Here is a 16,513-nt window from a genome sequence, read left to right as displayed (position 1 = left end):
AAGAGAATCCAGAAAGAAAAAAGGGTGGGCACATTTGCCCAAGGAGAGTGTGATGGGGTGCCCACCCCTACAAGGCATGGAGTGGTTAAAATGGCTAGGCAGGCCAATTAATTGCCCAGACTACACCTGAGGGAGGAGACAGGGAGCAGGCCACAAACTGGAAATGGACACAGCTGGGCAGGAACAGGAGGGGCCTGTATAAAGCCCAGGAGCTGTGAGCAGCAAGAGGCTGCAAGGAAGTAGTCTGCAGCCACTCTCTGGGGGGAGAGCGCTTATCTGGCTTCCCTTTCTTTCTGCCAGTACAAGTAGGAAGAAGCTCAGGGAAACGTCAGCAAGGGGTAGGAGCATACAGACCTGAGCTGCTTGTTATAGGGTCCCTGGGCTGGAACCCAGTGTAGAGGGCACGTCTGGGTTCCCCTTCCAGCCCCTGGGAAGTGGGGCAGGGCACGGGAGATGCCTACCGGACAGCTGATCCAGGATTTTGACTTCCCCGTAAGGGAAGGATCTCAGTGACTCGGCCAGAGGGCCAAACCACAAACAGGAAGCTGCGGGTCTGGGAGAGAAGAGTCAGAGTGAAAGAGCTGACTGGTAGACATACCACCAAAGGGGGCAGCACCTGGCAAGAGCTAATCCCCTCAGCTGCCAGGAAGCACCACCATGGGCAATGAGTGGATCCTGTGACAGGAAGACTGAGAAAAGCATCAGGAAAAGCAGAAGAGTTCACACACACAAGAGGCTGAATTAATCATGGAGGAGACCAAGTTCTTGGGAGGAAGCCCTATTTCCATGAGATCTTTCCTTCTTCATGGTCTTCTTCCTCCAATGACTTGTGAGGAAAATCTGCTTTTTGCTGGGGGGGGGAGGCATTGCTGTCAGGTGGTGCACATAAATAAGAATGGCCATACTGGGTCAGATCAATGGTCCATCTAGCCCAGTATCCTGTCTTCCAACAGTGGGAGGTGCCAAATGCTTCAGAGGGAATGACCAGCACAGGCCATTTTATCAAGTGATCCATCCCCTGTCGTCCAGTCCCAGCTTCTGGCAGTCAGAGGCTTAGGGACACCCAGAGCATGGGACTGTATCCCTGACTATTTTGGTTAATCACCATTGATGGACTTATCCTCCATTAACTTATCTAATTATTTTTTGAACCCAGTTATACTTTTGGCCTTCACAATAGCCCCTGCTGCCAAGTTCCACAGGTTGACTGTGCGTTGTGGGAAGAAGTACTTCCTTATGTTTGTTTCAAACCAACTGCCTATTAACTTCATTGAGTGACCCCCGGTTCTTGTTATGTGAAGGGGAAAATAACACTTCCTCCACTTTATAGACTACCATATTCCACCTCCCCTCCCCTGTTCCTTTTTTTAAAATGAACAGCCCGTCTTTTTAATCTCTCCTCAGATAAAAGATGTTCCATCCCCCTAAATTGTTTTTGTTGCCGTTCTCTGCACTTTTTCCAGGTTTTTTGTTTTTGTTGTTTTGCTTGCCCCATCTCAAAACAAACAAACACACAGTATTCAAGGTGAGGGTGTATCATGGCTTTATATAGGGGCATGATATTTGCTGTCTTATCTACCTACACAACAGCACAGCATTGCTCCTCTTCCCGAATTCAGGGTACGCTGCCAGCGGCAAGGACAACGGGTACAGACAGGTATCGTAGTAGAATGTTGCAGTGAAGAGCTGAAGGAAGAACAAGGCCTCTATTTTCTTGCTTTAAACTTATTTTGTGGATTGTTTGTTTCTACACTAATTGTTCTCTAGTCCAAGACAAAACCAGACTTTTTAAAGTGACTCAGCTAGAAATAAGTGTTGCTGCAATTTGGTTGGTGGGAAGGGCACAGTAGAGAAATAGAAAAATTCTTCCATGATATTGGACAACTCTTGCCTGACGGACCACTAAAGAAGATATGCCCAATTCAAGTTGCATCCATATCACAGAATAAGTGCATAGGGGAAGGAGAAACCACTGACACTTCCATACAGTCTTGGGATACTGGTTTCTTTCCACTGCTAAAGAAAATGGCACTAAAGTCCTTCTGTTGGTTTAAATAGAAGAGCAACCTGTATCTAAATCTTTTGGACCAAATTTGGATATTTGCACCTACAGCAGTGACCTCATGTGGAATTACGGAGGTGTACATTTTTGTATCATTACAGATTACCAGCATGACCCACACAAGGAGAATTTATTTATAAAAATCTAAGGGCTCCAATCAAATGGCTGTGGAGGGTCTTTCAAAACACAGACACAGTGACTGATTATGAACTGCACACCACTATGCCAAGTGCACGAGAAGGGTTATGTAACAGTTAATAAATGGATGAAGCACTGGAAAAATCTAGAATAGGAAAAAATAATCCTGTATTTGCAGAGAAATGCACTAGATGAACCAACACATCATCTATTTGTCTAAATATATGCCAGATACCGTTTTACTTTTACACATTCTTGAACAAGCTAAACACTTTAAATACTTCTAAATCCCAAATATTTGTGATTTAAAAATAAAGCCACATTACAGTTTTATTAAATAAGTTAAAAACAGTTACAAAAGTGAAAATTTTAAAATTTATTTTGAAATATACTTATAGGCTCACAGTAAAAAGACTGAACAAAATTGTGCAGGCATTAAAGTGCACTAGGACAGTTTACCTGGTCATGTTTAATCCACTAATAAGACTTTATTCTTCTGTTTCTACTCCCTCATACTGTGCAAGAAAAAAAGTTTCAAATTTTAGCTTAGTTATTCATGCACATTTACAAAAGTACTTTGCTTCTCTTGGGCCCAATGGTATGAGCGCCCTCAAAACCCCTCACAGGATACATTCAGCCATAGCATTGGGTGAAAATTTTCAGCTAACAGAAATTTCACCAAAAAATGCCTTTTTCAGAGCATCAAAAACTATTCCCAAATTTGGGTAAAATCTGACCAACAGTTTCAGCCAAAACAACTTGAAATTTGAGTGTGGAAAAAGTCAAAACATTTCATTTCAATGATTTAGAAACATTTCTTTCTGACATTTTGCTTCAAAATGGCATTTCATTATCAAATTTGGCCAATTAAAAAAAGACAAAAAAGACCATCACTACAAAAGAGGGTGAAAAATACCCCAAAACTGCCAAATGAAAACAAAAACACTCATAATTAATATGAACACGAAAAGACTGTTTTGACTCTACCTGAAATGTTTCAGTCAATTGGAAATGAAAGTTTTCCAAATTTTTCGGTTTGATTAAAAATTTCAAAAAATTGGCTTGGTTTGCCTCAAAACAAATTTTTTTTTCTAAAAAACTTTTCAGTTCAGCACCCAAACCAAAAAAATCTATTATTTGCTCAGTTCTATTCAGCTCTTTGCAGGCTCAGGTTCTAAATAATCATGGTTCTAATGCTCACACACAGTTCCTGCTGACTTCTAAGTGGCCCTAACTCCTAAGTAAATAGGAGTAGAGGTATTGCAAACAGGACACAGGGACCAATGACAACTATGCTTGCACATTTATGGGCAGAATTTTATCCCAGATTCTCCTGTGCATCTTTTTATCTCTCTGACAAGCAAAAGAACAAGACTATCTACAAAATTACTTACAGGGTGTTTCCAAAACTGTTCTGCTACTGGGAAATATCAAAATATTCTGCCAAATTAAAAAAAAATAGTTTACCAAAATAGGTTTTGAAGTTGATATGTCATGTCTGGGTCAAGTAAAAAAGCCACCCAGTCGCACTACAGTCCATAGGCAGATTTTTTTGCTCTTTTCTTCCCTAGAGCATGAAGAGCAGGGCTAATCTTTTTTGCAATGGAATTAAGCTTGCATCCTAACCGTCAATACTCAAACACCACAAGAGTAACAGTCCAAGTACCCACTTTACCAAAAAGAGGAATTACAATGTAGCCCTTTGAAAAATAAACATTTGCATACATACAGCAATACACAAGATTACTCCTGGGGGATTTCTGCAAAATTCTGCATATTTTATTTGTCAAAATATCACACCGGGTGTTTTTTGAGCAGGGAGGGATTGTTAGGGAGCCTTCACCATGCTGACGCTGACTGACCCCCTAGCCCCTCTGACAGGCACATCTGCCCCTGTCCCCATGTGGCCCTGCACCCCCACTCAGCCACCCTACTTCCCTATGTGTCCCTGCACACCGCTCCCCCACGTGTCCCTGCACCCCCACTTCCATTCAGTCCCCACCCCAATCTGTGCCTCCACTTGCCTTTCTGAACCCCAGTCTGTGACCCTTTCCCCAGCAGCCCATGCTGTCTGTCCCTGCATATTCTGTGCCTCCTGACCTGGCCCCACGGGCAGGGCGCTGTGACGAAGGCTGCCTCTCCTTCTTCCCTATCCGCAGCTGGGGCTGCTCCAGCACAGGAGCAGCTGCTCTCTGGTCTGGCGACACAACGGCCCCTGCTGGGCAAAAGGAGTATCTGCAGCACCGTGCTGGCAGAATGCATTTTCTGCTGAAAAAAAATTCTGCAAAGCACATAAATTCTGTGCATGCGCAATGGGGCAGAACTCCCCCAGGAAAACAGATGATCAGCTGTGTCATAATAAATGTCAAATGAACAAGGATCGGACATTTTAAATGATATGCACAAAAATTAAGTACACTGAGCGCAATGTTTCAATTTAGCATAATCTTAAAATTACCAATAACTGTAACCAGAGGCATAAAAACCTAGATATAGGAGCATATTCTGCTATTACACATGCGCTTCACTGACTTCACATGAACTATAAACTGATTTCAGCGTGTTTGCACCAGTCCATATGAGCGCAGAATCAGACCAACATACTGCACAACAAAAAGTTTTTAGACTAATGAAGCAGTGCAACATGCAGCACGTTTCCAATTACTGATGTTTTATTCATCTGGAAATTTAGATATCTTCTCAAAAGCTCAATATTACTGACAGTTCCAATGTATTCTTTGCTGGTAGTAGGAAAGTCCAATCATTTTACCCCAAATAATTGAAATACTGTTCCATATGGACACTCAGTGGATTTCAAAAAGTGTAATAGGACAAACTTAGTAAACCATTATTTTGCAAAAAGGAAGAGAATCCAGCTCATGCTCTGTTAGTTGTGTTGACTGTGACAGGCTCATAAGAGCAAAGAGTAGCAAAAACATACTTGGTCAGTGAAGAGGAAGATGCAACTGAAAGCACACACAAGAAGCAGATGACCTGGAGTATGAAAATGCCATTTTTATATTGTTACTTTTCTGATTAGAACCACACTTTAAGGAGAAGGCTGTTCACGATAGGAAATTTAGACTCAAATGAAATAAATAAATAAGCTTAAGGAAAAGTCCTTATGTTAATATTAAAAGATGTTTGCAATAGAGGCAGTCATGTTGCACAAGGAATCAACCTACAGAACAGCAATGTTTGGATTAAGGAAGGTACCATGCTAGTCAAAAAGCTATTTTTAATCTGTTCTATAGCCAATGATTCTGGGTACTAAATGAAATGTCAGATGTTACACCAAGTCTGATCTCAGCACTACAGCAAACATCTTTGCTTGTTAATATATGTGTGTGCTCTCTTCTTGACACAGAAGCTGAGTGATCTAGTTGTGCTACACACATTTAATTTTATTAATCATACTATGCTACTAAAGGAAGTTACAACAGAGCAGTCCTGCAGCTGGCAATTTTGCAATTCATCTGAGTCATAACCTACTTTGATGGAAAAGAAAGTCCATTCAACAGGAAGAATATGTCATTTAATAGAGAAGAGTGGTTCTGCATGCAAAATAGCGTGGTGTATAGAAGAGGCTCATCAGTTTAACAAAGTGGCTGTGTTTTAAATTAGACTTTGGGTGTGTGCTTTTGATACACAAACTGAAGTCTTGAATAGTTCATTACTAGGTGTGCAAGAGTCTAACCTAAACACTGTATAAAAAAAATCCCTAATTTTAAAAACAGAGAAATACAAATCAGAGATCCAGTTTACTACACGACAGCTGATTTGTCACCATCTACCAGTTTTGTGTTTACAGTAGATTGCAGTAGATTACCTTCAACAGGACTTAAGTAAAAATCTCTTAAGGGTGGCAAAATTCTTCAGAAGCTCCTGTCCTTGTGCATCCACTTGAATAGTCTTGGATCTCCAAACGTTGCTCACTCAGAACAAAAACTAATCAGGAGTGTGTGTCTTTCAAGCTTCCACCTGAAGTCACAAGGACTTCCCACAGCAAAGTTTATGAAACATGCTCAGTGCAATTTTTTCCTTCAAGGAACCTAATTCAATTAATTGTTGTGGATTTCAAGCAGCACACTTTTATTCCTGAAGATTTTTTTTTTTTGGTAAATGTCAACAGGCTTTTAAGTCCCACTCCTGTAATCTCATCTGAATGAAGGTTTGACTGTGCAAACTGATTGCTGGATCAGGGTCTGAATGTGTAGAGTTCCAAAACATTCTGAGTTAACCAAGTGTGTATATGTTTATAAAATGTTTTAATTAAGTTTCTTGAGGTTTAGTGAAAAGCAGTTTCCAAACAAAGGGTCAGATTTTGCACACTTTTACTTATGCAAGTAGTTTCAATGACGGCAGGCCAAGCCCTAGCTGAACAAATATAAAATATATTTTGTATAGAAAATACTAGTATATAAAACATTAAAATCACTTGTTTTACTTTGTATCAAAATATGAACAGCAACTGTTACTCAAATGAGTTTTGCTTTTAATACTCTAGTACCCAAATTGTTTCCAAAGAGTTCTGCTTTCCTGAAGTGACAGTGATGCCCAAATGTTGAGAAAAAGAGGAACAAAAAAAAAAAAAAAAAACACACACGCACAATTGAGTTCTCATATATCATCAGAACAGAGCCTAAACTGAATAAAATAATTACATACCTTTTTCCGCACTATTAAAGAGGGAAATATGAACAGAAATTAGGAAAACATCGTCAATTCAGTTTTAACCATTGTAGCTCTTCCTGACTTTTAGAAAGTTCTGAGAGCAGATTTTTTGTCCAACTAGCCCACTTAGGCAGAGGTTGGTACAGGTATGAGCATGTTCAATGCACCAGCACTTTTAGGTTTCTCTGCTGTAGCAATTCTGTTCAGTTTGTCAACCTGTGTCTGCCAACTGGGTATTTTCTTTGTAGTCATATGACGACGAGCGTGTTTTGTCAAGTGATCACTGCGCATGAAACGACGGTCACACACAGGACAAGCAAACTTCTTCTCTCCGGTATGAGTTCTTCGGTGTCGAGAAAGTTCATCTGAGCGGGCAAACTTTTTGTCACAGCCTTCCCAGTTACAGCTGAAAGGTTTTTCTCCTGAATGGATATGGAAAAAAGCAAAACAAAGTTATTTTTACTGATAAAAAAAGAAAATGGCTTTAAGAACTAATAATTCAGACTCCAGCCTTGCAGCCACTTAAGCACATATTTAACTTTATGCACACGAGTCCTATAAAATTAAGCATGTGCTTAAGTGGCTGCTGCATCGAGGTCTTAGACAACAGTACATTTATTGCTTTTGTTAGTTTTCTGATTCAACATTTTAAAAAAATGTCACCAAACAATTCAGAGTTTAGGGGAGAATATTATTGCATAAAGCTACAATATCTTTTGACCGTGAACTTTGAGAAACGAACCCCTCTATTAGAGGTCAGAGGCTGTGCCATGTCATTAGAAAGTACTATAATCTGAAATAAAGTCTTGGATTTGATCTCAATGTCATAATAAAATGCTAATTTCTTCAAAAGAACACAGCAACTCAACTGCTAATAACAATTAAGACCATAATTACTAAGATTTTGGATCATTTACTGAGCTGTTTATCATTACATTTGGGCAGTTCATCAATTCCACCAAAAAGAAGTGACATTTTATTACTCATGTGGTGTGAAACGGAACTAATGTAAGGGATGATCCTGCATTCCTTTCATAAACTAATATTTCCATTGGTTTCATGAGCATTTTGGATGCTCAAGGAATGTAAGTGTGCGCTCAGAGCTCTAACCTCACTTTTGCTAGTTTCTGATTACTGTATGTGTGTAATACTTACACAATTGTGCAATTTTAGAGCTCGTCTAATAGCAAGTGATCTACTACCCACTTTTACCCAGCGATAAACGTTTAATATCCAAAATATAGTTACAGATAAATCTGAAAACGTGCGCTCCATTCCACAAGGAAGCACTAAAAAGAATTCTTACATATTCAGGGCTAAGTCCTTCCCCTACTGCACAAGATAATCTACCTCTCTCTCAAACCAGGAGTAACAGAGGGAAGGGTAAGTCAGCTATTGTTCCCCTGGCCTTCTGCAGGCTCTGTTTGCTAGTTAAGAATCACAGTTAGGCCACTGTGCTCCAGCTCCCCTGTACACATGCTGCAGTCATGATGTTAGACCGGATTCATACAGCTTCTTTTCGAATCAGAGGAAAGATTTTCTGTAAGGTACACTGCCCTTATCCCTGGGGCATCCTGCACTTCACCAGGATAACTCAGGATCCCACTACACCAGCCATAACAACTCTTCCACTTGCCCACACACCCTAAAGGGCAACAAGGAAGGACAGCATTCTACCTCTAGGTCAGAGATCCCAATCTGTGGGGCATGTTCCCCTGGGGGGCACCGAGGAACATTCAGGGGAGCACAGCTAGGACCAGGGTCAGTCCTGACGTAGGAGCGGGGGGGAGGGGCGCAGGGAGAGAGCACCACCCAACTCCACTCTTGGGCCTGGCCCTGGCTGCCAGCCCCACACCCGAGGCTCCGCTCCCAACCCCAGCTCCAGGGGCACAGACAGAGGTAAGGGGAGGATGCGAGGTAAAAAGTTTGGGGCCCACTGCTCTAGGTTCTTGTTTAGAGGAATGTCTACTCCCTTAAAGTGTCTTTTTCAAAAAGTTATTCTTCCAATGAGGAATTTTAATAAAATAAATTGTCAGATTAAATGGAAATTAAAACCAGATTATGTGCTGAATGTCCATAGAGTTAGACCAGGCTGAGGAGAGAACCAGGGAAGTAGTACATCTTAAAATAATCTCCCCTGCCCCCTCCCTCCAAAATAAACAAATATAGCACTTTGGCATCCTTTTAATGAGTACCCAGAATGCATGACTTGCAGCAGACCAGGATTTCAGAAGGGAGAGGGGAATTATTAAAATATACTTGGTAAAAATATATTTCTGCCCTCACTGCTCCTCAAAATCTGGTTAAAGACAGTCCACAGGTATTTGTTCTGTTTAATTTTCATTTCAGTTTAACAATTCTATGCACATAGCGGTCACAAACTAAAGCCGATCAGTTTTATTTAACCAATAGTTAGTTCTATTATCCACCACCGTGGAATTCATTACAGCGCAGGACCTGGTGCTCATTCCTTTAGTGAAGTCAGAATGCTAAAAAACTGGGGAAAAATACATCTACTGTTCACAGGTGTACAGAGTGGATTCTGTTATGTATAGCCTGATGAACCATAAAAAGACAGACACAAAAACTACCTGTAGGATGATGTGTCACAACACCCCCTCCCCAAGAAAACTGGTTTATGTAATTCCTTCAGATCATATTAAATATAGCACAACTCAAGTTTAAAACACACATTTTGGACCAAGTTTTGCTTTAATTTACACTATGTGAAATTTTATTGATGTCAATGGAGTTAATCTGGGGTTTAAGTTACAGAAAAAAATTTCCCCTTTTTCATCTGTCCTTGAAGAATATCCTCTACTCTCCCACAATATATAGGAAGGTTTCTATGCCACCCACTTACCCCTCTCAGAACCAAAATGCAGAACAACATCCAACAATACAAGTGAATATTCTTGTAACAAAGGACCTGCCCTCCATACGCACCAGTGTGAGTACGAAGATGGGCTTTGAGGTGGGAACTTTTGAAGTAAGTTTTCCTACAGCCTGGGAAGTTGCAAACGTAATTTCTCCTTCTTGAGAAGTCCATTTGAGGTGCACAGCTTTGACCAGAAGCAATAAAAACTGGTGCAGGAGCAAGAGGCAATAACTTGGTGTTTCCAACAGTCATTACAGTTTGTTGGCACTGTGGTGTCTGTGCAACAGCAGTCTGTGGAAGAACCAACATAACAGTCCCCTGAGGCACAGAAGATCCCATGAGAACAGGCTGAGAAACAGGGGCTGTTTGGGGTAAAATAGGTTGGACAGTAGTTGCGACTGTCTGTGTAGGGGGTTTTATAAAGGCAGAAATCATACCTCTTTGCCTGTTGAAAGGTATCATTTGGCATATGACTTGGGGGGTTGAAACAGGGGTAGGCAGCAGCTGGGTGGCTTTTTTCTGTGGGTAGTTGTCACAGTTCTTTGGTAAACAAGTCCACGGTGAAACAGGCCGTATTGGCTGTTGCCCTTTATTGGTAGTGTTGCAACTGGAGTTGTGCAAATAAGGCTGATGTACTGGTGAAGTATCACTAATTAAACCATCAGCAGTATCCATGTCCTCTGAGACTCTGGAATGTCTTCGGTCTTGTGCTTCACACCAGTCTGTGGAAGTGCTGCAATTGCCTGAAGTTACCTTTGTTTTAACTTGCACAGCAGGAATGTGGGTGTAAGCAGAACTATCGCCCGTATGACGTATCACACTGGTTGCCATGGCCCTGCAAGGCTGAGGGGCAGGTGGCTCAGATATTACTGACTTCCAACTGGACTGTCTCTCCATGTTTAGGACAGATGGTTTGGCTATGGCAGATGCACAGTTTGTAGAGGTGACTACGCAAACAGATGTATTTGCCATGACTGTCCTTGGTTTGGAATAAGTGACTTGTGAAGAAAGGAGCATTGTAGTCGATGGCTCAACAAAATCAGGGCTGTGGGGTGGGGTCATACACTAGAAAAATAAAACAAAAATATACAGACATAACAGTCAGGTGTTTTCACAGTGATTATCAACCTTACTTTAAAAATAAAGAACACGTGATGAAGATCTAGAGTGTAATGAAGAGTCTAAAGAGCCATAGTTTAGGAAGCTATGACTAAAACATTACCTTCTTATAGAGTGGCTCTTCTGGAAAGTTCAAAAGCCTGCTAGTATCAAGTAAACAGTGACACAGCCGCAATACTGCATGTGTCAGCTCTTTAGGCTCCAACGCCCATTTTCACTCCTCAGATAATGGCTGTGTCTATTTAAATGCTGTTCACTGTGCGCTGTTCTTAGAAAATAGGATGGCAAGTCATAGTGACATTATACCTGCTTAATGGCAGGTTTGCAGAGACCTAAATCTTTTATTAATTATTATTCTGTCAGCTGGTAGCTCATCTTGGAATAGATGTGTTTGGAAATGCTCTCCCCTCTCTTCTTCTCTCTCTTCCCTACACTGCTTCTGAGAATTTATGCCTCTTCCCTTCACTGCTCCAGAAGAGACTAGCCACTGTTGGGAGATGAGAATGTGACCTAAGAAGTCTATCAGCCAGTCATCACCCCTCTCAATCTTCCTCCTTCTTCCTAGTTCATTTGCATATTAAAAGTCTATTGGGTAAAACAAATTCCTTAACATTCTGAAAGATTAAAACAAATTAGCTTTTCTTGAATATCAACTACAACAATACCTACATAAGAAACACAAGAACAGCTATACTGGGTCAGACCAAAGGTCCATCACCCCAGTATCCTGTCTTTTGACTGTGGCCAATGCCAGGTGCCCCAGAGGGAACGAACAGAAAATCATCAAGTGATCCATTCCCAGGCACCTGAGAATCAACTGTCATCTGAAGTGGACCAGAACTTTGGAGAAATAATCAGCTGCATGTACAAACGCACAGGCCATGGAAGTATCATTATGAAGTGGCAAATTTAATTTCAACTTGCTTTTATGCTTTATCATAGTGTCTAATAACATTTCTCCTGTATTCCAAGGATTCTTTTTTGTATTATATTTGCAGGTAAATCAATACAGAGTCTACTCCTGGGAGAATTCTGCGACATTGCACAATGCAGAATTTTGCAGAAATTAATGTTGTGCACACAGAATTTCCTTCCCCCCCCCCCCCCGAAATGGGCTGCAGTGTTGCTGGCCGCCACTAGGGGCCACTGGACCCGGCAGAGTCCACCTCGCACATAGAAAACACTGCCAAGGGAAGGGAGGAGGGAACTACAGGGTTCCTGGCAGCTGTATTTCCCAGCATGCCCTAAGGGAAGGAGGCAGCGGAAAAGCCACACAAACCTGGGACTGAGCATCAGGCTGTTTCTCCCTCTGGATCCCTGGGGTCTGATGGGTAGGGGGTGGCTGTCTGGGCTGGGGAAAGCCCTCAGCTTAGGTCGGGGGGGGGGAGGGGCAGGTATCTGGACAAGGGGAGACCTCGCAGCTGGTCTCTGGGCGCTAGGGGATTTGAGTGTATTGGCTGGGGGCGGGTGCAGCTGGGTTCTGGGAAGGAGGGGTGGTGGGTGTCTGGCCCCCCAGTTGGGCAGGAAGAGGGGGCAGAGAAACAGGATCTGGGTTGTCATAGGGGTTTCTGTAACTCTCTACTGCTGGGGTAATTTTTTGTGTGTGTCTGTATTGTTATAGACATACTTGCTGATGGGTATTTTGAAATAAATTACCAAAGTAATTGAAACTGGAATGATTATGTAATGTTATTTTTGACAAATAAAACTGGCAGAATTTTGCAGAATTTTAAAATAGTGCGTGCAGAATTTTTATATTTTTAGCGCAAAATTCCCCCAGAGTAAGAGTCACATGCAGTCCTCTAACTCAGAGTACTAACGAGAAACCTACAATGAACTATCCAAATAAGCTTCCCCTGGACATCAGTTAAAATGAACTCTTGATCAAAGTTTTTCTACTTGGATTTAAACAGGAGATCAAAACATTTTGTTTGTGTCATCACATCTATTACTGACGAGATGACGGAATTATCCAAACTGAGAAATGTATACTTTACATGAAAATAGTAATTACATATACAGACAAGTTAGGAGGTAAACATTACTTTTGACAATAATCAGCATTTAAAAAACAAAGATACTGCTCTCTCCCCAAATACAACAAAATTATTCAATATAATGGGGATATAATAGTAATAATATAAATTGATCTGTCGTCATGCATATTCATTTTTAATTAGTTTTTTTCTTACCAGTGTAGACAAAAAGTGATAATCCTTTGGTAATTCAGAGGCAGCTTCTGCATGCATTGTGAAGTCACCTGAATCTGAGATGGGCGTAAGTGGCCTTATCTTTAATAGGTCACCTTTCTGTGATCTTTGACCCCAGGAACTCATACAAACAAGTGCCTGGACTGCTTCTATGTCATTCTGCTCTAAGGTGCTACACGTAGACCTTTCACTGTCATGACGCTGTCTTTCACGTATAGATTCATATATGTCCACAATGTCAACCTAAAGGCAATCGGATCATTAGCTGTTAGAACATGTCAGAAAACAAAAATTACCACCACCCACATATTGTTTGTTTATTATGAAGGTCACTTAAAACTCATCATATGCCCACTGCAAGATTTAAAAAAAACAACAATTCAGTTATTCAATATGCAAACCTTTCCCCTCCCCCTCCTACCAGAGTACATCTTATCTCCCCACTCCCACCCCAACTAGCCCTGCAGAAGAATGACTCACTGGAACGGAATTGACACACGTAGCTCAAATTTCCAGACTAACTTTCTTGGATTATTGTTGTTCTGAGTAAACATGTTATGCGCGCATGCACACAGTGACTCCACACCCTGCTTTGTTTAGTGAGGGCCATTTTCTGGCTTGACACGAGGGTTTTACTAAGCATCGTTTAGAAGAGTGAGATAAGGGTAGAGAGTCAAGGGTTCCCAAGTTCCAAACACAGGTCTGCTGCCTACACAGGCTACGTCTACACTACAGCTTATGTAGGCATACCTTATGTTGCTCAGGGGTGTGAATGAATCACCAACCTTAGCGATGTAAGTTACACCCACCGATGTGGCTTCTGCAGCTTGCAGGAGGGCTAGAGTAGTTAAGCCAAGGGCAGAGCTCTTTCCTGTTGGCTTAGAGCGGCTATACCTGCCTGCGCCATTGTAAACTCTCTAATGTAGCCGTGCCCTCAGTGTATAAATTTGGCAAGTCATTTATCCCCATATTACAGGTGGAGGAAATTGAGGCAGACAGATGCATACATAGGAGGGCACTATGACAACTGGATGTGCATATGATGCTCTATGATAAAGCACTATGTAAGAGGTAGATACTATTATTAGGGCATTTGAGGATGGGAGAGGAGCCCAAACATCAATTTGTTTACATAAGCAAATACCGCATTATTGCACTTTTCAGGGGCTAAAAATCCTCATCTTTCCTTCAGTGAAAATGTACACAAGTTTTGCAAATGTTCAGTGTGTGCTGTAATGACCCCAGCAGCCACATGTTGTTGCTCTAACACTCATATTCACTTTCCGCCACATAAAATGAGTGATAACAAAAGGGTCCACTCCTCCACTTCTTGCACACCCAAAACTCTCAACAAAATCAATTCGAATTCTGAGTGTGCGAGGAAAGCAGAATCAGGCCCTTCTTTAGATTATAAACTGGTAGGGACAATGCTTAGATACTGCAGTGATAAATCCTGCTAAAAAACCCTAAAACAGATTAGACGGTGTTGGGTGAAATTATGCCCCCACTGAAGGTCAATGAGACTTTGCCATTGACTTCACTAGGTCCATTGTGCCATGCAGATATACAACTGTGTACATAATATTTATTACATGTGCGTGGCAGATACATTAAGCACAATGGATCTGAAAACCAGGTATTTATCAAATCCATAGAGTATTCATCCACCTGACAAATCATCCCAGATTTAAAGGAAGCCTCGGGGTTCAAAAAAATCCAATTTAAAGAGTCCTTAAATAGACTAACTGCTCTGAAAATGTTAGGAAAATTCCCACAGGTCTTGAAAAATCATGTAATCACTTTATATAAATTCTTTGATTACAATACGAACAGTAAAAACCACTAATCAGGACCACTGTGCTGGACACCGGGCGAACATATGAAGACACAGGAGCTGGTGACAGCAACTTCCAAGTCTCCGCACTCTGTCCAAGAAATAGCTTTCCCAAGCCCTCCATCAACACCAAAAAGGGGTTACGCTCCACGCGGGTGATTTCCTTTAGAAGGGCTGTGTTCGCAAAATAGTCTGGGTGAAACGCCCAGCCGGCGCCGAGAGGAGCCCGGCAGCTTGTCCTGAAATCACCCCGCGCGCGGCGCGCAGTCACTGCACAGGAAGTCGGCGCCTGCAAACAGCGGGCGTCTGCCGGAGCAGCAGCAGCGCCACGGGCCCGGAGATCCCCGGGGCCAGGCCCTGAATGTTTATTTTCGGGTGGGGCGACCCTCCCCAGTCTCGTTCGCTCGCTCAACAGGCGAAGCGCGGCTGCTGCCGCCTCCCCAGCGGGACAGAGCCCCGGGGCCGAGCCCAGCGGGCTGGGAGGAGGGAAAGCCCCACCCCCAGAGGGGAGGGGATGGCGGGGTTTCTCCCCACCCCGCGGGGCCCGCAGCCACCGCCCACTCCCAATATAACTCCAGGGCAACGTGATGCATCAAAATAGCCCTGCGAACAGCGCGCGGGCTCCGGCTAGCGAGCGCCGAGCTGCAGCGGAGCTCGGGCTGGGCGGGTGCCCAAGAGGGTGCTCGGGGTGCACGGCGCAGCTCGGCACCACCCGCGGTTGGGCCAGCAACCAAGCTGCCAGGCCCGCCCCGCCCTGGGCCGGGCAGCTGCAGCGACCCCCCCCCCCGGTGCATGTACCGCGCCGTGAATTAGCCTCGCCCCCTGCCCCACGGCGGCGGGGCGACCCCCGCCCGGCCAGGGCGCTGGGAAGGGGAGTCCGGGCTCACAGGCAAACCCACGCGCACACTCGCTCCCGTGTCCCCCCCAGGGCCAGCAGCGCGGGCCACAGACGCCCCCACCCCAGGGCACTCGCCGCCCGCCCCGGGGCCAAGCTCTCGCAAGCGGGCCTGGCGCCCCTGGCAGCAGGTGCCCGACTTGCTGCCTCCAGCACCCCGAGGGGGGAGCCCCGCATCTCGGGCGGGCGGGCGCGACGCGCCCATCACCCTGGCGTCTGGGCGCGGGCAAGCCACGGGGGAGAGCGGCTGGGCAGCCGGCCCCTCAGTGTCCCCCACCCCACAAAGCAGCGCCGGCCGGGGGTACTCACAGCGGGGGCGGCTCCCCTCTCCGAGCCGGGCATGGCGAGGCTCCTGCAGGCAGCAGCGATGTGACAAAGGCAGCAGCCAGCGCCGCCTCCACCTCCCCCGGCCGCGCAGCAGCCCCGGCGCGGGCGGGGGGAAACACGCCAGATACTCCGTGCAGCAGGCGAACGGGGGAGGAAGCAGCGGGCAGCTCCCCACCAATCGCAGCCCGGCCTGGCCCGCGTCGGACCAATAGGCGGCCTCGGCCGGCGTGATCGGGGCGTGCAGCCTGCCTGATAGCAGGAAGGACTCAGCGTGGGCATGTTCGCGGCGGCGGCTCAGTCTGAGCCACCCGCTGGAAACTAGGGGAAAGGTCGGCACGGGGAAAGGGGGGCGGGGCTGCTTGTCACTCAGCGGCGG

General features: G+C 44.2%; 1 protein-coding gene across 5 annotated transcripts; it reads right to left on the bottom strand.

Annotated features, from left to right (window-relative positions):
• Nucleotides 1-2,512: 2,512 nt before the first annotated feature.
• On the bottom strand, nt 2,513-16,273 carry KLF11 (Kruppel like factor 11). 5 transcript variants are annotated; one of them, XR_005596696.1, is made up of 5 exons: nt 16,120-16,273; nt 13,064-13,324; nt 10,190-10,817; nt 9,821-10,043; nt 7,160-7,296 (listed from the first exon to the last, which is right to left on the bottom strand). XR_005596696.1 is itself a non-coding variant. In XM_039531945.1 (4 exons), the coding sequence occupies exons 1-4, from the start codon at nt 16,150-16,152 to the stop codon at nt 7,001-7,003; spliced, it is 1,587 nt and encodes a 528-aa protein (XP_039387879.1). In that variant the 5' UTR covers nt 16,153-16,273; the 3' UTR covers nt 2,513-7,000. The 5 variants fall into 5 exon arrangements, 4 of the variants coding, with proteins under 4 accessions (XP_039387879.1, XP_039387881.1, XP_039387880.1 ...); XM_039531945.1 differs by having other exon boundaries at nt 2,513-7,296; nt 9,821-10,817; XM_039531947.1 differs by lacking the exon at nt 9,821-10,043 and having other exon boundaries at nt 2,513-7,296.
• Between the last annotated feature and the right edge of the window lie 240 nt (nt 16,274-16,513).

Source organism: Mauremys reevesii, linkage group 3 (genome assembly GCF_016161935.1).
Source record: "Mauremys reevesii isolate NIE-2019 linkage group 3, ASM1616193v1, whole genome shotgun sequence".
NCBI lineage: Eukaryota > Metazoa > Chordata > Testudines > Geoemydidae > Mauremys > Mauremys reevesii.
This window is presented reverse-complemented; position numbering and strand designations above follow the sequence as displayed.